Genomic DNA, 26294 nt, shown 5'->3' with positions numbered 1-26294 from the left:
GGTGGGTCTGCACCATTGAAGCTAGCTTTGATAGTAGTAGAGCGCCACAGAGTTCAAGTCGTGGTAGACTTAGCGTTTTTAGAGGCGCAACTTTTGCTTTTGCCGCCAATAGGTGGCTGGTGGTTGCAATATCGCTTTGTGTACGCAAATATATAGTGGCACAATATGCATTTTCAGAGGCGTCGCAGAAACCGTGTAGTTCCACTTTGTATTCGGGGGAATAGTTTACCCACCGTGAAATTTGTATCTGCGAGATGTCTTTCAAATTATTAGCGAATTGGAACCATTTTTCTAAGCGAAGAGGTTTCACTTGTTCGTCCCAGTGGGTTCCATCTAGCCATAATTCTTGTATTAGAACTCTCGCTTGTATCATAATTGGCGAAAGCCATCCTGCGGGGTCGAAAAGTTTTGTCACCGAGGATAAAATTTGTAACTATGTTATGGCGGATAATGCGGATATTGACGCTGTAGTGTGTGAAAACTTGTCAGATATCGCATTCCATTGGATGCCTAGTGTTTTTGTTGTACTTTCCTTATCGAATATAAGGAAATTAGTATCCAACAAATTGTCTTTGGAATATTTTTTAAAATATTTTGGTGATTAGCTGTTATCTTTTTTAATGGAAACCCTGCGGTGTTGAAGTCATTTATTACCTGTGATAAGGTCTCGTATGCTTGTGGATGACTGTGGCTTCCAGGCAGGATATCGTCTACATATGTACGTTTGCGTTTTTAAGACTTGTGTTGCCAGTGGGAATTCTGGCTTTGTGTCTTCTGCCAGTTCGTGTAGTGTACGAATGGCTAGATATGGGGCACAGTTTACGCCAAAGGTAACTGTTTTCAATTTAAAGTCGCGTAGTGGACTATTGGCAGATTTTCGGAAAATAATCCGCTGAAAATATTGATCATCTTTATGTACCAGTATTTGTCGATACATCTTTTCGACATCCCCATTGAACACGTATTTGATTATACCCCAATTTAATATGAGGAGCATTAAATCTGGTTGGAGTGTAGGTCCCGTAAATAGAATATCATTTAGGGAATTCCCCGAGCTAGTGGTTCTTGAGGCATTGAAGACAATTCTGACTTTTGTTGTTTTTTTGTCAGGCTTTACTACTGCATGATGTGGCAAGTAGAATGAGTAATATTTGCCTTTTATGATTTTTTCACATGGGCTTACTTCCTAAATGTGATCTAAATGGAGGTATTCTACTAAGACACCATCATAATCTTGTTTAAGCTCACCTTTTCTAAGTAGGTTTTTTTCCATACTTAGAAACTGCTGTATTGCAGAAGTGCGAGAGTGACCTAAGGCGAGTGTGTCTGGAAATTGTTGCTTTAGTGGTAGTCGTACGACATACCGACCATTATCTGATCGAGTATTTGTGGCTTTGTAAAAGTCTTCACAATACTGATCTTCTGGTGTTGTAATTGAAATGGGGGGGAGTTCTTCTAACTCCCAAAACTTTCTCAATTGTGAATTGAGGTACTCGTTTGAGATTTCCTCAACTTGAGTTGTCATTGCTGTGACTGGTTCCGCAACTAGTCCACTTAGGACCCATCCGAAAATGGTATTTTGCGCCAGTAGTGTTTTCAAAATTTTTTCAACACCTTCTAGTATAATTTGCGATATAAGATCCCTGCCTAATACGAGTAGAAGGTCTATTTGAGCGGGGGTGTTGCAGTTGGGAGTTAGATGTGAAATCTTATCCCAATGCTTGCTATTTATTTGATAACTTGAAAGCATGTTTGTTAGTTGCGGCAAGGCAATAGCATTTGTTTGAATGCGCTTATCCGCTTGGGGGGGAAATTAGGATAATGGGGCATATTTTGTTAGAGTTTTGTACTACTCGTCCGCCCATTCCCGTAATTTCATATTTGGCTTATTTTGTTGGCAGTTTTAGCCTATTTTGTGTCCTAGACGCTATGAATGATCGTTGTGATCCTTGGCCTATTAGGGCTCTTTGAACAGTTCTCCTCGATGTTCGATGGAGACAACTGCTGTGGATAGTAGTACTCCACTATGATTTTTGCTGTGTAGCGTTTGAGTTTTTAATGCCTTTGAGCAGCATGGTGTCTCTTGGCAAATTCCTGTAGTTTTTTTTCGGGAGTTGCTGTTGCAATTAAACCGGTGGCTTTTTTTGAGAAAGCGCTACTTTGAGATTTGTTGGGAAAGTTATTGAGATGTAACATAGAATGATGCCTTTTGTGGCAATATACGCAATTAAATTTGCTTTCACAAGTAAAGGGTGATTTTTTAAGAGCTTGATAACTTTTTTAAAAAAAAAAACGCATAAAATTTGCAAAATCTCATCGGTTCTTTATTTGAAACGTTAGATTGGTTCATGACATTTACTTTTTGAAGATAATTTCATTTAAATGTTGACCGCGGCTGCGTCTTAGGTGGTCCATTCGGAAAGTCCAATTTTGGGCAACTTTTTCGAGCATTTCGGCCGGAATAGCCCGAATTTCTTCGGAAATGTTGTCTTCCAAAGCTGGAATAGTTGCTGGCTTATTTCTGTAGACTTTAGACTTGACGTAGCCCCACAAAAAATAGTCTAAAGGCGTTAAATCGCATGATCTTGGTGGCCAACTTACGGGTCCATTTCTTGAGATGAATTGTTGTCCGAAGTTTTCCCTCAAAATGGCCATAGAATCGCGAGCTGTGTGGCATGTAGCGCCATCTTGTTGAAACCACATGTCAACCAAGTTCAGTTCTTCCATTTTTGGCAACAAAAAGTTTGTTAGCATCGAACGATAGCGATCGCCATTCACCGTAACGTTGCGTCCAACAGCATCTTTGAAAAAATACGGTCCAATGATTCCACCAGCGTACAAACCACACCAAACAGTGCATTTTTCGGGATGCATGGGCAGTTCTTGAACGGCTTCTGGTTGCTCTTCACCCCAAATGCGGCAATTTTGCTTATTTACGTAGCCATTCAACCAGAAATGAGCCTCATCATAAATCGGACGTAAAGCGCGAAACACATTTCGAACCGAACACTGATTTTGGTAATAAAATTCAATGATTTGCAAGCGTTGCTCGTTAGTAAGTCTATTCATGATGAAATGTCAAAGCATACTGAGCATCTTTCTCTTTGACACCATGTCTGAAATCCCACGTGATCTGTCAAATACTAATGCATGAAAATCCTAACCTCAAAAAAATCACCCGTTATTAAGATTGTGTGAGTGGGACAAACGGTTTGTACATAGTCTTTTTGACCTGACAAAGTTGTTCCTTTCATTGACATTCAATTTTTTTAAATTTCTCGCAAGCTTTTCGCTTATGCCCTCCAGTACATAGTTCGCATGACGTGAATTTATTTTGTTCAGATGTGAACGACTGTGTTTTAAAAAAGCTTCTGTTTAAATGATTGTTGCTTCCGGCTTGGGGTCTATTGAAGCTTCCATTTTGGTCTTGTTGAACGTTTTTAGTTCTGACTACTTTTTTGTCTACCCTTTCCGCAATTTCGTATTGGGTAGTTAAGAAATCTTTCATCTGCTGCCACGTTGGGCATTTTCTTCTTGATGAGAGCGATTGCTCCCACAAAAGTAATGATTTTCTGGTAATCCGGCGGTACATATGTTTACCAGAATAGGATCCCAATTGTTTGTGGGAATATTTTGTGTCGATAGCACCGACAAACAATTTGAAACAGTGGATTCTAGTTTCATGAATTCTTCACTGGTTTCTCTTTGAATTTTAGGCAAGTTCATAAATATCGTTACTTGCTTGTCAACTAATATTCTCTCATTTTCATATCGTTGTCTTAAAGCTTCCCAAGCTAAATTAAAATGATCGTCATTCAATGCGAACTGCTTGACTATTACGCGTGCTTGACCCTTAGTTTTGTATCGGAGATGATACAATTTTTGCGCTTGTGATAATTTTGGATGGTTTATGTACACGGCTGTAAACATGTCCCGGAAGGACGGCCATTGTTCATAACCTCCATGAAATATTTCCGTATCACACGCTGGCACTTTGAGATGAATGCCTGAACTTGCCTCTTGTACTTGCAATTGTGGTAATTCTACGCTATTGTGGGGAGTAGGGGCAATTGCCTTCATAAGTTTGATTTGATATCATTACTTTTGTGTCTTCATAGCGGTCTAAGCAATTTTCGTATTTGGCGTAAGCCGAAGATTTGAAATTTTCAGGCAGATCTGAATCATCAATTTCTACTATTGCGTCCTATGCAGCTTGGAGGCGTGTCCAAAAATTGTCAATAGATTTATTTTTTATTTCTAGTACCGATTCAGAGTTGTCCTGAATCGGTGAAGATGCAAATCGAGTGCAGTATTTAATCAAGCTGTCACTCTCGGAAATGAATGAAAAGCGATGATTTAGGCTTTTGCTACAATTTTAAAATTTACTCGGGGAACGATGACGATCCACTTGAAAATGAACCGAACTTAATGACGTCATCTAATGTTGTAGTTCGTTTGAGCCGCATTTCGTCAGTTATTGTTTTTTTTTTTTTGACAACTACTACACCAGTCTCCCATTATAGGCTTATTTGCGCACTCAAGGAATTTACGCATTGAAAACAGTTCGACGAAACAAAATTCATGGCTGTAAACTGCCAGTGAAAATACAAAATCGGAGTGATGTAGACGAGTATATAGCTTCGTTTTAAGAGATTGATATTTCCATAGTCTCCTGGAATGTGAATTTTATGGATTCATCACTAGGACGAAGCCATATCCGCATCACGTCCCGCAAATGGACCATCCTATTAATATATCATATGCTTGTTATGGTAATGATTAATTTATCATTATTCCGTAATAGCTCAAACAAACTGAGAAGTGGAACCTGTTTTAAAGCCGGAAGTAACATTGAAAATCATAAACATATACTTAAAATGTATTTCCTTAATGAGCACCTAGTGTTTCCTCAAAGGACCAACCAATAAAACACCCTGTAAAATCTAAAAGAATGATTTTTAAGAAAAATCGTAGAACAAATTTTGTTTGTAACGTCAATTATATATATATAGACATTTTCACACTCTCGGTAGGAGTCCTTATATCCGCACTAGGCGAATTTGGTTGTTGTAGTTTTTGTGGTTTAGGAGATATGCACAATAAACTTACCGACTGGTGCCCCTGATAACTGATAGCTAGAGGGTCACAAAACTAAAACAAGCTCTGGTTTGCCATTTTGAATATATTGAATAGATTAATCGATTGCGTTTTCTTTAAATTTTTTAAGCAACTCAAACATGAAAACGTTAAAAATAAATCAATTTCACATAAATTTAGTACATATTCTGAAACAGAGTCAACATTTTTTTATATTTTTATTGGTTATGGTAATTATTGGTGGGGGTGGCGCCCCAATTTGTGACTAGTTACAAGACAGTCTCAAGTCACAAAATATTGTCTCAAATTTGTGACCTGATAGTTAGAGGGTCACAAAGCTTAAAAGTGCTATTGTCCGCCACTTTGAGTATATTGAATAGAGATCATCCTAGTTATTAATCGGTTGTCGCTTTTTTATACTTTTTAAGCAACTCAAACACGAAAAAGTTAAACATAAAACAATTTCACATAAATTTAGTATATATTCTGAAACAAATCCAACATATGTTTTTATTTTTACTGGTAATTATGCTTTTTGAATATGTTATAGAAAATGTAATATTTGTTATCAACATATCTTTGAAGTTGGTCGCCTTGTCGTGGCGAAGGGGCTTAAGTAAGAGTAAAGTGTGCATCCCAAAGGAAACGCACTCTAATCTTACGAACTAAGAGGGACATCTCATAATTCCCACAATAGTGATATGGATGAATAAACCCTAGGTTTTACGCCCATCTCTTATTGTGGAAGTATGAGGATACGAGCGGGGGTAATAAATAGCTGATCGCGAACGGTCCCCTCCGATGCCCGGGCGAGGTCGGAGGTATAAATCGCCTTCTCTCCGCATACCGGCTCTGCGGACGAGTGACCATCCCTTTCCGGTTTACTCGTGGGACCAAATATGAACAATACAAAAAAAATGACGACAACAGCGACGACTAAGGACATGAACTACCGGATTCCCATTACGGAATCCGAAGAAGATGAACTACTCGCCTCCAGCCAGAAGACGAGTAAGAGTACTGCCGGACATACCAACCAAAGTATACCGGTAGATACAGCAGTGAAAACAGAAGACTTAAGGGAGGAAGCACCCACCTCCAAAGCTGCCATCAGCACCAACCAGAGTGCACTGGCGGCTAAAGGAGAAAACAAAAAGAAGCGCAAGAAATCCCAGAATCAACTGAGGAAAAACCGGTACCAGAGGGCAGTCTTCATACCATGGAATATAGCCAAAAACTAGGCAGCCGGTACCCCAGTTGATGAGGCAGAAACAAAGCACCTCAAATCAATAGTGGAGGAATATGATTGCTACCTGAAAAGGAAACAATTAGAACCTCTAGAAGAGCACAAACAAGAGAGCACTTCACAGAAAAGGAATCGCTCTACTACAGAAACACCAGAAACTCTGCCTAAAAAACCGAGGAGTGAAGGCGAACACAGTACCGCAACAACGGCAAGGCATTTCTGCGATGTAGCATGGGACAGCCTGCAAGTGGCCATTATAGATGGAAACACTCCTCTCCGAGCACGGTACAGGAAAGATGGGTGGAGATCGACGCCAGATTGTCGAGTATGGTGCTAAGCTTTGTACTCGACAATCCTGCGGGCCCTCAACCGGAGTTTGACTCCTCTGAGACCCTCAGGGGCTACAGGGTCATCAAGTGCGCGGACCAGGCCTCGCTAGATTTCCTGACGGGTAGATTTGCTAAAATCAGCAACGCTTTTGTAGGCCTCCAGTTGAGGCTTATACCCGCCAGGGATATACCGAAGAGACCTCGTGCTCGCATTAGGCTACCCTCTATAGAGGAGCCGGGCGAAGAACTCCTGAGGTGCATCAAGCTGCAAAGCTAATCTATACCTAGTATAGATGAGTGGCAGCTGATCAAGGAGGAAAAACCTAACAAAGCAAGCAGACCAATACTGGTGGCCATTTGCGATGAGTCCATTGAGGCTCCCAAGAAGACTGACTACAAAATCAGCTTCTGAATTCGCAAGGCCAGTTTAAAAATCTTCCAAGGCGACAAAGCGGCTGACGAAGACGACACGGAAGAGGTCGATGACGCCAGTCAGTTGCTAAGGAATGTAGGCATCGAAGAAACCCGAGATGCCCAATAACATAAGATGCGTACAGATAAACCTGCGAATCTGGCAACCCTAATGAACAAGGGGGCATCGACATAAGCCTAGTACAAGAGCCCTGGGTCAAAAAAGATACCATTAAAGGGCTAAACAGCAGCAACTGCAACGTGTTAGATACACGAAACAAAAGTAAACCTAGGGCATGCATTCTTATCAATAAAGGTATAAATGCATTTCTTTGTCCTAATTACAGCACGGCAGATATCACAGTGGTAAAGGTGGAACAGAAGGAACAGCCCTTCTTCTTGGTCTCGGCCTTCTTGGCCCATGACGAAGACATACCACCGGCCCCGCTCACCAGACTTGTAGAGAGGAACAGGAAGGAAGATGTCCTAATAGGGTGTGATGCAAACGCAAGACACACCGTATGGGGTAGCTCTAGTGTAAACACCAGAGGTGAGTCACTCTTGCAATATATTCTGAATAGTAATCTAAGTATATGCAACAAGGGCGATAATCCAACTTTTATTTTCCCAAGCTTTGATAGGTTTCCGGGGTGGGAGGAAGTACTTGACCTCACGCTATCAACAGACACAGACAGTCTCGTTGTGGATAACTGGAGGGTATCCGATGAGCCTTCCATTTCGGATCACTCCTGGATACTCTTCAGCATGCGCGAGAAATACAGTGCTCCTCTCACATACGGGAACCCTCGAAGAACAGCATGGGAAAAATTTACCAGTATAGCAACAAAATGCCGCGAAAAAGGAGGCAATAAGAGTATCGGAAATCCTCAGGAACTAGATTCCGAGGTAGAGAAGTTGGAAAAAATCTGTGGTTAAGATTTCTTTCAATAAATCTACTCTGCTAACAGTTTTGAAAAAGAGAAAGTTTCTTCCTTCGTGGAACAGTGAACTCAAGAATTTGAGAACACAACTAAGGAAAGCTTTCAATGAGAGTTTTAGAACCAAAATCTAGCAGCCATATAAAGATATTATAAAGAGATACAAAAGAAGCAGTACGGAAAGCTAAAAACGACTCATGGCGATCTTTCTGCACATCTATAGAAAGTTGCAGAGAAACCGCTAGGCTAAACAAAATGCTATCCAAAGATCATATTAATACTGCCCACATTAGGGCGGAGGGAAGTGATTGGACCTCCTCGGCAAAAGAGTCTCTGGAGGTACTAATTACAACGCATTTCCCCGGGAGTCAGCAAACACCTTCAACGAGGGTTCAATCAGAACCACCGTTGAACGCAGCTGATTATCAAAGCCAAATAGTAGACAAAAGCAAAATCAAATATGCCATAAATAGTTTTGCACAATTTAAGACAGCAGGTTCAGACGAGATTATGCTCATAATGTTGCAAAAACTGGTAGAACCAATGGTTCAAAGGCTTGAAAATATATACAAAGCTAGCATTCAACTATCTTACATCCCAAGAAGTTGGAAAAGAAGTAAAGTTGTTTTCCTTCCAAAACCAGGCAGAAGAACACACGAGAATGCCAAGGATTTTAGACCTTTAAGCCTTACCTCCTTTATGCTGAAGGTACTGGAAAGGCTAATTATTGTAAGAACAATAATGGCGGAGAAATTATCGAAGTCCCAACATGCGTACATAAAGGGCCGATCAACCAAAACTGCCTTTCACGAGGTGATAAGTGTAATTGAAATATCACTACATCACAAACAATACACCATGGCTGCTTTTCTAGACATAGAGGGCGCCTTCAATAACATAGAAGTACATGCGATAATTAATTCTCTGGCGCATGGTGGCATAGATGACACTGTGTGCAGATGGATACTATCGATGCTTGAGAATAGAAAGATTATAGCTTCAAACGGCACTGCAACACAAACAAGTTATGTGAGTAGAGGGACGCCTCAAGGGGGGTCCTCTCTCCGCTTCTATGGGTTATAGCGCTGAACGAAATACTCCTCCAACTAAACGGTGGAGGAGTGAAAGCAGTAGCACATGCAGACAATATAGTGTTGTTGGTATCAGGCATGTTTCCTTCAACAGTCAGCGAGATTATGGAAAGAGCACTTCGAAGGTTAAACCAATGTGCTAAAAACAATCGACTAGGAGTTAGCCCGAACAAAAGAGAACTGATGCTATTCACAAGCAGAACCAAAATACCTCAATTGCAACTTCCGGTACTAAACGGTACAACACTCACTCTATCCCCCACAGCTAAATACTTGGGGGTGGAGATTGACACCAAACTGTCCTGGAAAATAAATATAGAAAAAAAGAATAAACAAAGCATACATGGCCTACTATACTTGCAAGAGAATCGTCAGCAAGAATTGGCGCCTCAACCAAGTATAATTATGTGGATGTATACGGCTGTCATAAGACCTATACTTACATATGGAGCTCTGGTATGGTGGCCAGCGCTAAACAAACAATACAGCATTAAAAAATTAAATGGTTTACAAAGAGCAGCATGTGCAGGTGTTACTGGTGCAATCAGGTCATGTCCGACTGATGCGCTCAATATGATCCTGCATCAACTACCAATGGACATTTTTATTCACAAAACAGCAGCTATTGCGGCGATAAGAATAAAAGAATTGGGAGGTTGGAATCAGCAGAACTACGGACATATTGTTATCCTAAACAAGCTCAACATTAATAAATCAGACTACATTCTCCCAAAGCTGGACTTCAATAGACACTTCCAGGTGAGGATGTCATCTAGACGAGAATGGAGAAGAGGTTTAATTGGAAAGGAGGATACCATCTCAGTCTATACCGACGGGTCCAAAATGGACTGCGGAGTAGGCACGGGGGTATTCTCCGCTGATCTAGGCATATCTCTCTCTATACGTCTACCGAACTCAGCTAGCATCTTCCAAGCAGAAGTACTAGGCATAGAAAAAGCCTGCGAAGATCTATTAGAAAACCACGGGAATACAAATAAAGCAACTATATTTACGGACAGCCAGGCGGCGCTCCTGGCCTTGTCTTCACCCATGATAAATTTCAGCGTAGTTCACAACTGCAAGAGAGCACTAAGCTCAATAATATACAAGCTCCAACTAAACTTGATCTGGGTTCCCGGTCACAGGAACATTTTCGGTAACGAAAAAGCAGACGAGTTGGCAAAGGCAGGAGTTTCCTCAAAGAATCCGAGGCGGAGCTAATACCAAGCCCGCTAGGATCGATCAAAGGATCAATAGGCAATTTCAACATGTTGCAAATAACAGGCGGAAAAACATTACAAAATTCGTCATAACTAAATAATTATGGCCAACATATGTATGACAGGAAAAGAACCAATGACTTATTAAATAGGTAAAGAAAAAGTATTTACAGAGTAACAGCTACCACAACAGGGCACTGGCCATTTGGGGAGCAGTTTTAGGTGTATGTTGCCGAGTTAATAATACAGAAACCAAACTTCTTTGCTTAGTTCTATACTTTCGCAATAGGGTTAAAAATAAAAAGACGAGCTTCTTCGCTTGGGTCTATTTTTCAACTGTCCCAGATCTTTATTTTTCTAACTGTGCTGCTTAGATTCTAATTTGTATGTGCGCGCAGGCACTTATACATGTGTTTATCTTATACTTACATACATACACACACCTGCATGCATGCCAGAAAAATTTGCCTGGTCAGCAGAAATGTGTAAGTAAATTTGATTCGTTTCAAGATAGAATTCGTGTATGAAGTCTATCTTGAAATGAATATTGCTTATTCATTATTTATTTTTAGGGAGTGTATGTCAATATGTGACTGAACACGCATCCAAATGGGTTGGTCCTACAACGACATCTCCCGTGGTATCCGACAAAAAACACCTGGAATCCATCAAGCACCAAACCTTGAATGGATTTCCACTAAAAATTTCAAAATGGTTTGAGAGGGAAAGTGAAACGTAATAGCAGATACAGGAGGTTCTACGAACAGTGTATCAAAATGGCACATCAAGTGCTAATTCAGACCGATAGGGCTGTGTAAATACATCTCTAAATAATGAAATGTAAGAGCTGGTTAGAACTGATCGTTTTCAATTAAGAGATGTTTGTGACTGTCACGTACGGAATTGCAAAATCGTCTCAGGTCACAAAAAATTGGAAGGTGAAATTTTAATTTTTACTTCGCGTGTTTTTCGAATCGGTAATTTTTTTTCTGTAAGTTGGTAGTACACTTAGTGACATCTATGCTAAATTTCAAAATATTATTAATATTTGAGATACGCGTCGTTTTGTGAGGCTCTAAAAGTGAATTCTTCGATTTTTACTATGTTTGAATTTATTGAACAAAGAAGTGCGGTAATGCATCATCTCATACTGCATTGGTTATTCGTGATCATTTCGCCACATTTTCAACTAATATCATGCCACAACCAATTCGCAATCCGCAATTCGCCTGATTTACTTTCGTGTAACTTCTGGCTATTCAGCAAATTCACATGACCACTCCGAGGACACGGTTTTGACTCAATTGAGAATATAAAAGCTGAACCGAAGAAGGCTCTGATTGAAAAAATGCACCTATCAATTTGATCACTATAGTATATCTAAATGAGATGTACATGCATATGTACGTGATATTAACTCAACATGTTGCTTTGGTCGTTTTCGGTCATGCATACTGCGCAGTATGCACAATGCAACCTGTTCGAAGAAACAAACATGACATATTTTCCAATATTGATAGCGCGAAAAAATCATCTCTGTCGTAGCTAATGCGCAAAACTTGCAACATTTAGTAATTGCACAAAAAAGTATACCAAATTGCGTTAAATTTTACAGTACGTGTCATTGTTGGTGAGTTATATTAAATATAATTTTGTTATCATTATGTATATGTCTAGAGAAAATAGTACAAAAGGTTTTTGTATCTTATGTTATTTGATAAATAAAGATAAAAAAATAACTGCGGGCGGTCCAACACCGGGATGTTCATAGTTCTTTTGTGTCGAACTACTTTCTGCACTGGAGGCCTTCGGCCGCGTTTTAAAAAAAATAACCCTGGTCAGTCCAAGAGCGGGGTGTTCTTTGTTCTTTTGTGTCGAAGTACTTTCTGCACTGGCGGCCTTCGGCCGCGCTTCATAAAAAATTACCCTCAACGATCAAACACCTATATTAATCAAGAGGAGAGAAATACTGAAAAACTTTGCATTCTATAATAAGTCTTTTCTATTTATTATCCATACAAATATTTGAAAAAATGGTTCATTTTGAATCATATATATCTCTAAATATGAAACTGATTTTTGATTATATGTATTTTCAGGAAACTAAGTATGGCAACACTGCTATTTGTCATAAATGTAAACACACAAATCTCTTGAAAGTTTTAATAGTATTTAAAGTATATTTATTTTCTTTAAAAATACACAATTAGTGTAAATAATTGAATGTGTACAGTGTAATTAAATATATGTTCAATTCTCAACCTGCCGCAAAGCATCGTAAAATTATAAAAAAAAAAAACAAGTGTAAAAATTTATAATTTTACGATTTTACGATGCTTTACGACAAGTTGTGAATTGAACAATATATTAATTGAAAAATGTGTGAAAAGTGGGTTAAACATAGTGAAATAACGAGTATTGTTTTTGCAAATTTTTGAACTTTAAACAGAAATACCACGAAAACTGTGAGTCTGAGGAGGGTTTTTTTAATCCTGAGGACCTTCTCTATCCATCCGTTCCATCAAATCGCGGCACCAAAAAATCGTAATATTGCCTATATTTTGATATTATAACATATTATAAAAAGAGATTGGGTCAAATTTTGTAATAATCTATTTGATTCTTTATAACTATTCGCAATTAATAACTTTCTTTTTTTACACGATCTCTTTTTGTAGTTTCCTAATTGAAATTTATAATGTCTGCTGTCTAACTCGTCTGTGAGAGTTTGAATATAAAATATCTACATTTCGTACATTTTTATACTCTCGCAACAAAGTTGCTAAGGAGAGTATTATAGTTTTGTTCACATAGCGGTTGTTTGTAAGTCCTAAAACTAAAAGAATCAGATATAGGGTTATATATACCAAAGTGATCAGGGTGACGAGTAGAGTTGAAATCCGGATGTCTGTCTGTCCGTCCGTGCAAGCTGTAACTTGAGTAAAAATTGAGATATCATGATGAAACTTGGTACACGTATTTTTTGGCTCCATAAGAAGGTTAAGTTCGAAGATTCGAAATCGGCCCACAAAATGGCGAAATTGAATTTACAAAATGCTAAAGACTCAACACCCACCTTGCAGACCAAAGCGTTACCAGTTGATCGAATTAATTGACTGGTTTCATCGTGTTATACGCAAAGATGAAAAATGGTGGGAATACCGTCGTTAAGACAAGCGTTGCGATCCTACCTTCCTATTGAAAGCCAAGTTCACTGAGCTTATCTGCCTTGGACAACCAATTGCTGAGCTACACTTGGAACTTATCGTCCGCGAATGTATTACCGATGTCGTTTCCTCCGACATACCGTGGTTGGAGGATTTGGGTGTATAATTGACCTCCATTGAAGAGCAAGTACCATGGGAATTGTGACCATATCGTGCTGCGCAATATTATGATGCCGAATTGGGAGAGTGGGAGGAAGCAGCTTCACCAAAACCGATAGAACATCGGGAGAACTACGTATGTTTGCATAAAACTACTATAATGGCAACAATGCTAACAACAGCAGCCAAGCATAAACAACACTCATCAAATGAAAGTTGGTGGCGTTGGTGGCCAAGCAGCAATTTGAAAAGAAATATTATATAATACTGTTACAAAAGTAGTATTAAGTTGTATTTGTATTGCTATATGCACCCATTATTATGAACCATAGCTGTAGGTATATGGAATAGCATTTGTCTTGTTGTAGACATCTGGCGCCGCACAGAGATACGAACCCAGTAAAGTAAAACTAGCAAGGAGTAAAATTCGTAACAATTGGTGTCAGAAGTGGGATTGTCAAATAATCCAAATTCAAGATGGTTAAATTCGGAGAATTGAGAATTCAGCAATTAAAAAAGGAACTGGAGGAGCGTAATTTGCCGATAAGCGGGCAAAAGGCGGATCTGCAGGCACGATTACGTGAAGCAATGGAAGCGGATGGAATAGATGGGCCAGAAATTTCTACAAAGGTAGAAGAAAAAGTAGAAGAACAACGAACATCACCGATTGTGGACATGAACATGCTGTTAGTGGCTATTAAGCAAATGGCAGAAAATGCAGTGCAAACAGAAAATCGTCTGGCACAGCAAATGACGCAAATAGCTGAAAATACATCACAGTTAGAGTCTCGCCTTACACAACAAATGACTGAAAATAATACGCAGTTAGAAAAGCGTTTGGTACAACAGATTACAGAAAATAATACACAAGTGCAAGAGAAATTTGAAGACGATTTAAGCACTTTAAAAAATGACGAAGAAAATTTAAAATCAGAAGTTCTTCAATTAAGTAATCGTGTGCGAGAACTGCAACTACATGGCCCTGCACCATCAACAAATAATCAAAGATTGAAGGCACCCACATTCGATGGAAGTATTCCATTTCAAATTTTCAAACTTCAGTTTGAAAAGACAGCAATGGCCAATAACTGGAACGCAGCGGACAAAGTGGCGTCCTTGTTTGTATCATTGAAAGGACCTGCGGCAGAAATCCTTCAGACTATTCCAGACTGTGAACGGGACAACTATGAGGCATTGATGAGGGCGATAGAAAGACGATATGGTAGTGAGCACCGGAAACAAATATACCAGATCGAACTGCAAAATAGGGGTCAGAAGATGAACGAGTGATTGCAAGAGTTCGCAACTGAAATAGAACGACTGGCTCATTTGGCAAATGCATTGAGAGGGTAAAAATTAAAAGTTTCATAAATGGAATTCGTGATGTGGACACCAAACGCGCCACATATGCATTGCCAAAAAGAACGTTTGCTGAAACGGTTTCGCACGCCCTCACACAGGAAACAGCTTCCCTACTAAGTAAACCAGCACACAAAGTACAAAGGGTTGAAATGGAACAACCGGCGCTGATGGAAGAAATATTGAAGACTCTGAAGACAATTGCTGCACCGCGAGTAAATACAACAGGCAGATGTTTCAACTGTGGAAAAGCGGGTCACTTTGCCCGAAATTGCAATATAAAAGTAAACCCATCAAAACGGAAACAACCAACAGATAACGAGGACGGAGCATCCACATCTCACAAGTCGTTAAACTAAAACGGAACAGTTCAAAGGGACGTGAGCTGGTTCCCACAACTATTTGCCCCGCCGTCTCGATATCACAAATAGGTCGCCATGACAACAATCTTACTATCAACGGCATCGTAAATGGACGGCTGTCAACGCTTACTTTGGATACTGGTGCCACACATTCAATTCTCCGACCGGATGTGGTAAGAGGAACGGTTGAACCATTAGTCGGTTGCAAGCTTCGAACGGCCACCGGGGAGGAAGCAGCTGTCGCGGGAAAAATGTTTTGCGAAGTGATGATTGGTACCCTGGAAGTTAATCACACCTTCATCGTAGCAGAAATCACGGATGAAATTATAATGGGAGTAGATTTCATGATTGATCACGGGGTTACTTTGGATTTACACAAGCAAATGCTGTTTTGCCAGAACATGGAGATGCCTATAAACACCGGATATGTGACCAACGTTGAAAGTAAGAGGGTGATTGTTGATGATAATCAGAGTATTCCACCAAAATCTGAGGCGATTGTATCGGCTAAAGTGAATGGAGGAGGTGGGACTGAAGAGTTGTGGATTGTGGAACCAACAAAAATAGATACACCCATATTGGTAGGAAGAACGCTTGTGAAAACTAGAGAAGACGCCACCATTCCGGTCAGAGTAGTGAATGAATTCAACACGCCTATAAGTCTGAAGAAAGGAGCAGTAATTGGACAGTACCATAATATAAGTGCAATAGCACGATGCGAACGGTCACAACAGAAGCCTACTATTGAGCCACAGCAGATAAGTCCTACACTCCTAAATAATTTGCTGAACGAACTGCATGGAAATGAAAAATTAAAAGCAGAAAAACTATTAGAAAAATACTCATCCATATTTGCAAACGAAGGAAACACAGGAAGAACCGGCATTGTCAAACATCGCATAAATACTGGAGACGCTAAACCAATCCGACAAGCTCCGCGTAGGGTTCCACTAGCAAAACGTGAGGATGCTAACAAAATTATTGAAGACATGCACAAAAACGGTGTAATCGAACCTTCAATAAGTCCATGGAGCTCACCTATCGTCTTAGTTAAAAAGAAAGATGGTAGCACCCGTTTCTGCGTAGATTATAGGAAGTTGAATGATGTCACAAAGAAAGACAGTTATCCTCTACCAAGAATCGACGATACATTAGACACCTTGTCTGGAGCGAAATGGTTTTCTACATTAGATCTACAAAGTGGATATTGGCAAGTCGAGATTGATGAATGTGACCGTGAAAAGACCGCTTTCAGTATGGGCGACGGGTTATGGGAATTCTCTGTGATGCCATTTGGGTTATGTAATGCGCCTGCAACGTTCGAGCGATTGATGGAACATGTGTTAAAAGGACTCAACTGGAAGACATGTTTGGTGTATCTTGATGACATTATCATCATGGGAAAAAGTTTTGATGATCATCTGAAAAATCTAGAGGAAGTCTTTCAGCGAATAGCATCAGCCGGATTACGCTTGAATCCCAAAAAGTGTTCATTATGGAAGAAGCAGGTCACATATCTCGGACATAAAGTGTCAACTGAGGGGATTCACACCGAGGAAGGAAAAATAAAAGCAGTTAAAGATTGGCCTCAACCCACCAACATACATGAACTCCGCAGCTTCCTAGGCTTATGCACGTATTACCGCCGTTTTGTACCTGGATTTGCGAACGTGGCTAGAAGTTTACATGATTTAACAAAGAAGAATCGCCCGTTTGTATGGCAGTTGGAACAAGAAAAAGCGTTTGAGCAGCTTAAAGAACTACTTTGTACGTCGCCGATGTTGGCTTATCCAATACCTGGAAAGAAATTCATCGTGGATACAGATGCGAGAGTTATCATATCTTCCCCGACCCTTCTGCTATACAACAAGTCGCACATTCCTGGAACAATGAAGCGACAGGCAAATACCAATTTCTCGTCTATGTGCTTATGCAAAAAACTCAGCGATCATTGGTGCCGCACATAGAAACCGCTATACGTAGACGACTGGCTGACGCCACGACAGAAAAAATCAGAAGCAAGAATTATCATATCTCCCCCGACCCTTCTGCTGTACAACAAGTCGCACATTCCTGGAACAATGAAGCGACAGGCAAATACTAATTTCTCGTCTATGTGCTTATGCAAAAAACTCAGCGATCATTGGTGCCGCACATAGAAACCGCTATACGTAGAAGACTGGCTGACGCCACAAGAGAAAAATCAGAGGCAAGGCGGACAGTTTTTCGGCTGGCCAGCAGCCGGCAGTTGGTTGCGAACTAGCAAGGCGTACACTTGTGCATAAATAAAAATAAAATAAAAGAGTCTAATACCACGAAAATAAATAAGTGTTTCATTTAAAACATAACTGGCGCAGCCGGACACGAACTAGGGATTAAAACGCCCTTTACGCAGTCTGAAACTTTCTACTAGTAAGCCCAGGTAAGCGAACACGTGACGCAGTTTAAGTGTGTAAAGGAAAATAATTATTACCAACAAATTCGCAGTGACCGAATATGTGCACATCAAACGCTGATAAGGCACCGAGATCACTAGCAATAAAAAAAAAAAAAATAAAAAAAAATAAAAAAAAATAAAAAAAAAAAAATTCGTGTGTGCGGTGTAATTCATAGTGCAATAGTCTATTTGTCCTCAACCAACAAATTCGCAGTGACCGAATATGTGCACATCAAACGCTGATAAGGCACCGAGATCACTAGCAATAAAAAAAAAAAAAAAAAAAATAAATAAATAAAAAATAAAAAAAAAAAAAAATAAAAAATCGTGTGTGCGGTGTAGTTCATAGTGCAATAGTCTATTTGTCCTCAACCAACAAATTCGCAGTGACCGAATATGTGCACATCAAACGCTGATAAGGCACCGGGATCACTAGCAATAAAATAAAAAAAAAAAAAAAAAAAAAAATTAAAAAAAATTCGCAGTGACCGAATATGTGTACATCAATCGCTGATAAGACACCGGGATCACTTATGCGTAAAAACGAATTAAATCTCAACATATTTAAACACTTAATTCATGCATTGTAAAACTGCTCAGTCCAGTAAAAAAAAAAAAAAAAAAAAAAACTCGCAGTGACCGAATATGTGCACATCAAACGCTGATAAGGCACCGGGATCACTGCAATAAAAAAAAAAAAAAAAAAAAAAAACAATCAATGTTAAATGCCCACTCTCCTCTGTTCTCGTCTGTGTGGAATTCACGAACGTCTTTATGTGTTGAAAACTGCTGACGCGACGGGGGAGGGGTAGAGTTGACGCTTGAAACCGTGCTGGGTTATTCTATTGAGCACACCAGCCACCGCAAATTGTGCCGCGTATTTAACCATGTACATGTATGCATGTACTTATATTTATATAAAGTATTAAATATACACACACAAAACCTAAAACACTGCAATATTGCCGCGTGTTCGCTAACCTACCCCTATACAAATAATATTATACATTATACATTATATTTACATTTTATATTACAGTTAAATTGGAAGCTTACATCAACACCACACTCACCAAAAGGAAAGGAGAACACACACATATATAAACATAATCTTAAGTCAACATTACATACAATTATTTTATAGTCAACACTACATATATATACCATTATTATCACTAGATTAATAAGTCACATATCACACACATATATATTAACATAATTTTTTACCAATACTACTACAAATTACACTATACTACACTACACCACAGTACAGCATAATAATATTATTACCAATGTCAAAAACAAGCCGTACTAATAACAAGACCAGGAGCAGGCTAGGTTTAAGAAGCGGTGACAATCTTTCTGAGATAAGGACATTAGAAGAAGACGAACAGTTAGAGCAAGTCCGTCAGTCGGAACAACTAATCAATAACAACAATATGGATTCTGGCAATTCATCAGGTCTTCTAAGTCCCACACGCAGTAGATCGTCTACCCTCATTAATACTAACCTTAACCCAACCGACATATTGGCCTTTGTCGAACAGCTCCCTAAATTCGAAGGCCCCCCTGATAACCTCGAAAAATTTATAACTAGCGTAGAAGAACTACTCTTATTGATTAAATCAGTGGATCAGACACCATATGGACAACTTCTCCTTAGGGCCGTCCGAAACAAAATTATAGGCAAAGCAGACGAGGCCTTAATTCTTTGTGACACACGGCTAAACTGGGACGATGTCAAAACAAACCTTAAACGCCTTTATAGCAGTAAGAAAACTGAAGCCATGTTACTTAGGGAAATCCAAACCCTCCCAGACGGGCTCACGATGGGAAAGTTATTCTTTACAATTATCAAATTGAGAAGTCAATTAACGACACTAGCTAAAGATATAGACCAGAATAGTTACGGCCTTGCAGCCAAACGTGCCCTATATGACGAAATCTGTCTTAACGCATTTATCGTCGGGCTTAAAGACCCACTAAGGACAATAATCAGAACCCGAAACCCAGAGACAATAGAGAAAGCCTACGAATACGGACAGATTGAGCAAAGCTTCTTTTACCAGAACAGACAACAGGAAGATCGTAACCACGACAGATCGAAAGACCGAAACCACCCATATTTAAGAAGAAATCAGCAGGAACAAAAACAATCGAACAATAACAACAATAATAACAGCAACAACCGTTATATTTCACACCAACAAACAAACACCCAACAACGAGGACAAACAGTTAGCAACCAAAACCCCTTCCGTAATAACGGAAAGTCAATTTCGTCAAACCAACAAAGCGGTAACGGTCCTTCTACAGGTGCTACTCTATGCAACATCAGTGATGATGGAAATTTTCCGCTAGGAGCCTCGGTAGACCAGTCGGGTACCTAAACAAAGAGACCCACGGAACATCCTTACCGTATATTCTCTTATCCACAAAGCTTATTGTTACAAACCCCCTTAAGTTCTTAATAGACACCGGGTCCACCTATTCATTTATAAACCCATCACTAATTACAAAAAATTATAGAAAGAAACTAGAGACAAATGTCAATATCCACACTGTATTGAATACGTTCCAAATCGAGGAATATACAGATATCATTACGTTTCAGCAATTTAAACAAACGATTAACTTCAAATTCCTTTTGTTTGATTTTCACCCACACTTTAATGGACTTTTAGGCATGGACCTCCTATCCGCTTTGAACGTAAAAATAAACATTTCAGACTCTATTTTGGAAACCCCTGAAACTGCCATTCCCATTCTAACACGAGCAAACCCTGTAGACGTATTACATACCGTGCCACAAAATAGCAAAATAAGACTACCACTCCCGGTAAACCTTATGCAGGGAGATTTCATTTGCGAAACCACAAACTTTGACAACAAATTATCTATTTCGGGCGGGTTGTACACTGCAACTGCTGGTTTCGCATACTTCGAAGTCTGTAACGGTTCCGACCAAAATCAAACACTCTACTTGGAGGAACCGCTACAGGCAGAGGAATTCTCTTTTCACAATTACGGACAACTGCACTGCATGTTCGCAGCGTCAAACCCAAAACAAAAAATTAGCCAACAAGAACTAAACATTCGGACAGAACACTTAAACGATGAAGAAAAACAGAATTTGATCAAACTATGCAAATCTTTCAAAAAACTTTTTTACAACGAAGGGGACCAACTTACATTTTCCAATACCATTACGCATTCCATACCGACAGTAGACAATGTCCCGATACACACGAAATCATACCGATACCCATTCATACACAAGGAGGAAGTTCGCAAACAAATTTCTAAAATGCTTCAACAAAATATTATTAAAAACAGCCATTCACCTTGGAGTGCACCCGTTTGGGTTGTGCCAAAAAAAGCCGACGCCATGGGTGAGAAAAAATGGCGCCTTGTAATAGATTTTCGTAAACTAAACGAAAAAACCATTTCCGATAAATATCCGATCCCAAACATAGCAGACATACTAGATAATATAGGAAAAACAAAATATTTCACAACAATAGACTTAGCAAGTGGATTTCATCAAATCGAAATGAATGCACATGATGCAAACAAAACGGCATTTACTGTTGAAAATGGACATTACGAATTCACAAGAATGCCTTTCGGCCTCAAAAATGCACCTGCAACATTTCAACGCGTTATGGACAACGTCCTAGGCGACCTAGTGGGAAACATTTGCCTCGTTTATCTAGACGACATTATCATATTTTCGTCTTCGCTTCAGAAACATATTGGGGACATTAAATTAGTATTCACAAAATTACAAAACGCCAACTTAAAGATTCAACCGACTAAGTGTAACTTCCTGAGAAAGGAACTTGATTTTCTTGGACATATCGTTACCCAAGAGGGTGTTAAACCAAATCCAGACAAGATCCAGGCTATAAAAGATTTTCCCTGTCCAAGGACCACCAGGGAGATCAAGTCTTTTTTGGGCTTACTTGGGTACTATAGGAAATTCATAAGGGATTTCGCAAAAATAACTAAACCTATAACAAGGCAATTAAAAGGAAAAAAGTCTATAGTAATAGATGACGATTTCAAAAACGCATTCGAAACTTCGAAAACCCTCTTGTGCAACGACCCAATATTGGCATACCCCGACTTTACCAAAACGTTCACACTGACTACTGATGCAAGTAATTACGCTATAGGTTCAGTGCTGTCGCAAGGCCCAGATACAAATGACAGGCCAATATCGTTCGCTAGTAGAACGCTTTCGGATACAGAAATCAGGTACTCCACAATCGAAAAAGAGATGCTAGCTATCGTTTGGTCTGTGGGGCACTTCAGGCCATACCTTTTCGGGCGAAGATTCAGAATAGTTACAGACCACAAACCACTAATCTGGCTAGAAAACTTAAAAGGCCAAAATCCCAAGTTACTTCGGTGGAAAACCACCCTGGCTGCCTACGACTATGAAGTAGTATATAAAAAAGGGTCACAAAATGTAGTCGCTGACGCACTCAGCCGAATAGAACCAAATCTAAACATTAACGAAGACCCACAGAGAATACCGGTTGTCCAACAACCTTTAAACCATTTTAACAATCAAACGGTATTTTGCATTGGGACGTCTTCAATACGGATAACAACGCCATTTGCCTACAAAACAAGACGTGTAATCTCAGAACCTGTATATACCTTCGATTCTATCACCAACATCCTCCAAACAATTCTAAAACCCAACAAAACGTTCGCAATATTTGCACCCGACCATATTTTTCTAATCATAGAAGAATCTTACAACAATTATTTCGCTGAAGGTGACCTATACAAGATTAGTCGATGTAAAACATTTCTACCGGAAGTCACGGACCCAGAAGACCAGAAAAACAAGATACGCACATATCATATTAACAATAACCATAGGGGAATAGATGAAACCTTCAATCACCTGAGGAGGGATATTTATTTCCCATGCATGAAAAATATCATTACTCAAGTGATAAAAGACTGCAACATTTGCTTAACCCTCAAATACGACAGACATCCCCAAAAGCCATTCATGCAGACCCCGCCTGCCCCAGCAGGACCCTTAGAGGTTGTCCACATTGACATTTATTCTATTAATAATACCTGCAACCTCACCGTCATTGACAAATTTTCTAAATTCGCACAGGCGTACCCACTTAGTAACAGAAGCTCTGTGAAAGTTATTGAGGCCTTGTTTAAATTTATGAGCAACTTCGGTTTACCAAAAAAGCTAGTCATTGACCAGGGTGCGGAATTCTCCGGAAACCTGTTTAATGATTTTCTCGCTCAGTACAACATAATAGCACACACAACCTCATTCCAGCAGTCAACCGGGAATGCACCCGTTGAAAGACTTCATTCCACCATGACGGAGTTGTATAGAATAATTATGAATCGCAGGAAGGAACTACACCTAGAATGCGAACACTCTGAAATACTTACGGAAGTAAAGGGTGATTTTTTAAGAGCTTGATAACTTTAAAAAAAAAAAAAAACGCATAAAATTTGCAAAATCTCATCGGTTCTTTATTTGAAACGTTAGATTGGTTCATGACATTTACTTTTTGAAGATAATTTCATTTAAATGTTGACCGCGGCTGCGTCTTAGGTGGTCCATTCGGAAAGTCCAATTTTGGGCAACTTTTTCGAGCATTTCGGCCGGAATAGCCCGAATTTCTTCGGAAATGTTGTCTTCCAAAGCTGGAATAGTTGCTGGCTTATTTCTGTAGACTTTAGACTTGACGTAGCCCCACAAAAAATAGTCTAAAGGCGTTAAATCGCATGATCTTGGTGGCCAACTTACGGGTCCATTTCTTGAGATGAATTGTTGTCCGAAGTTTTCCCTCAAAATGGCCATAGAATCGCGAGCTGTGTGGCATGTAGCGCCATCTTGTTGAAACCACATGTCAACCAAGTTCAGTTCTTCCATTTTTGGCAACAAAAAGTTTGTTAGCATCGAACGATAGCGATCGCCATTCACCGTAACGTTGCGTCCAACAGCATCTTTGAAAAAATACGGTCCAATGATTCCACCAGCGTACAAACCACACCAAACAGTGCATTTTTCGGGATGCATGGGCAGTTCTTGAACGGCTTCTGGTTGCTCTTCACCCCAAATGCGGCAATTTTGCTTATTTACGTAGCCATTCAACCAGAAATGAGCCTCATCATAAATCGGACGTAAAGCGCGAAACACATTTCGAACCGAACACTGATTTTGGTAATAAAATTCAATGATTTGCAAGCGTTGCTCGTTAGTAAGTCTATTCATGATGAAATGTCAAAGCATACTGAGCATCTTTCTCTTTGACACCATGTCTGAAATCCCACGTGATCTGTCAAATACTAATGCATGAAAATCCTAACCTCAAAAAAATCACCCGTTATTAACCACGTACAATAACGCAATACACGCTAGCACAACACATACCCCTTTCGAACTCTTCCATGGTAGAACACACATGTTTGAAAAAACTATTTCATACGACAACCATCACGATTATCTTAGAAAGCTTAACGAATTCAGAAGGGACCTTTTTCCTAAAATACAGCAACATTTAAACAACACTACCGAGAAAAGACTTACAAAATTAAACAAGGATAGGGAACCGCCAATCGCTGTTGAAAGTAGTGACACAGTATTCAGAAAAGAAAACAGAAGGAGCAAAGTAACACCAAGGTTTTCACTACACAGTGCAGCAAAAGATAAAGGTATCACATTCTTAACCACCAAAGGTCAGAAACTCCATAAACAAAAAATTAGAAGAATCATTAGGAGGAATAGAAATACCCAAACCCAAGACACAAACACTAATAACTAACAAACCTTTCACTCGCATTTCGATTTTAATCAGTAAGCTGGGACTAATCCCAAAAATTCATACACGTATTTGTTAAAAAAATAAAAAAAAAAAAAAAAAATGTACATATACAACTAGACAAACACGTCTACAAGCCAATATTATTGTTTTGTAATACCTAAAAAAAAAAAAAATTATAATTTTAAGTTTGATTATCCATAAGCAACATATACATTTATCGGAACTCGCACAAATTGTTCACTACGACATTTATTCATACTGTCCTGCTACCTATATTTAAGTTCCAATGTATCATCAGAGTTTCGCTTACAACAGTAGCGGTATACACCGGTTTCAATAGGAATGCGGCGTCATGAGGGCCAGACCAGTCACAAATTAAAGTCCGATTGCCGGTCATCTCACACTGCATAACTGGACGTCAGTCGGGAAGATTGATCACTTAGATCCCTGTACGAATTACTTAATCTTGGCCGCATATTTCACAACGGGCGTACACCTTATCAGTCTTCGTGTTTGCAACAAGACGACCACAGATGTGCACAGCTTGCCTACAGCGTGTCCCATCTCCGCTACTTGTCGATCTCGCCATGTCCTCACTATGGCTTACTCTCCACACTGGGGGGGGAGGAGTTATCATATCTTCCCCGACCCTTCTGCTATACAACAAGTCGCACATTCCTGGAACAATGAAGCGACAGGCAAATACCAATTTCTCGTCTATGTGCTTATGCAAAAAACTCAGCGATCATTGGTGCCGCACATAGAAACCGCTATACGTAGACGACTGGCTGACGCCACGACAGAAAAAATCAGAAGCAAGAATTATCATATCTCCCCCGACCCTTCTGCTGTACAACAAGTCGCACATTCCTGGAACAATGAAGCGACAGGCAAATACTAATTTCTCGTCTATGTGCTTATGCAAAAAACTCAGCGATCATTGGTGCCGCACATAGAAACCGCTATACGTAGAAGACTGGCTGACGCCACAAGAGAAAAATCAGAGGCAAGGCGGACAGTTTTTCGGCTGGCCAGCAGCCGGCAGTTGGTTGCGAACTAGCAAGGCGTACACTTGTGCATAAATAAAAATAAAATAAAAGAGTCTAATACCACGAAAATAAATAAGTGTTTCATTTAAAACATAACTCGAGCGCTTATGGAATTGGAGGTGTCCTGTCTCAGCTCATCGACGGGCAAGAAAGAGTAATTGGGTATTACAGCAGAGTGCTCGGGAAACCAGAGAAAAACTATTGTGTGACGCGAAAAGAACTACTAGCTGTGGTGGAATGTGTAAAACATTTCCACAAGTATTTGTATGGACAACGATTCTTGCTGAGGACTGATCATGCAGCATTAAAATTGTTATTACAGTTTAAGAATCCGGAAGGCCAAATTGCACGATGGATCGAAAGATTACAGAATTACGACTTCGAAACGGAACATCGAAAGGGGATTCACCACAAAAATGCGGATGCAATATCACGTCGCCCTTGTCCACTGGAATGTAAACATTGCTCCAAATCTGAAGGAAAAGAAGGTATAATCGACGTGCGATTACTGAATATAGAACCTGAAGATGATTGGACTCCTCACCGCATCAGAATCAATCAGCTGGAGGACCCTGATCTTGCAAAGCTGATAATAGCCAAAGAAAATG

The 26294-nt window shown here is 39.6% G+C and overlaps 1 protein-coding gene across 16 annotated transcripts in view; it reads left to right on the top strand.

The window, feature by feature from the left end:
- Positions 1 to 26294, top strand: part of LOC105225451 (retrovirus-related Pol polyprotein from transposon 297) — a 332389-nt gene that overhangs the window by 261624 nt on the left and 44471 nt on the right. The window contains exons 2-3 of one of the 16 annotated variants that reach the window (XM_049450386.1): positions 7431 to 17791; positions 18856 to 20302. The exons of 13 other annotated variants lie outside the window; for them this stretch is intronic. In XM_049450386.1, the coding sequence (XP_049306343.1) occupies positions 19109 to 20206 (1098 nt within the window). In that variant the 5' untranslated portion in view covers positions 7431 to 17791; positions 18856 to 19108 and the 3' untranslated portion in view covers positions 20207 to 20302. Of the gene's footprint in view, positions 1 to 7430; positions 18532 to 18855; positions 20303 to 26294 lie in introns of those variants that run through there. 2 more of the 16 variants (XM_049450391.1, XM_049450336.1) reach the window with 2 other exon arrangements.

This window comes from Bactrocera dorsalis, chromosome 1 (genome assembly GCF_023373825.1).
Source record: "Bactrocera dorsalis isolate Fly_Bdor chromosome 1, ASM2337382v1, whole genome shotgun sequence".
Taxonomy (NCBI): Eukaryota; Metazoa; Arthropoda; class Insecta; order Diptera; family Tephritidae; genus Bactrocera; species Bactrocera dorsalis.
This window is presented reverse-complemented; position numbering and strand designations above follow the sequence as displayed.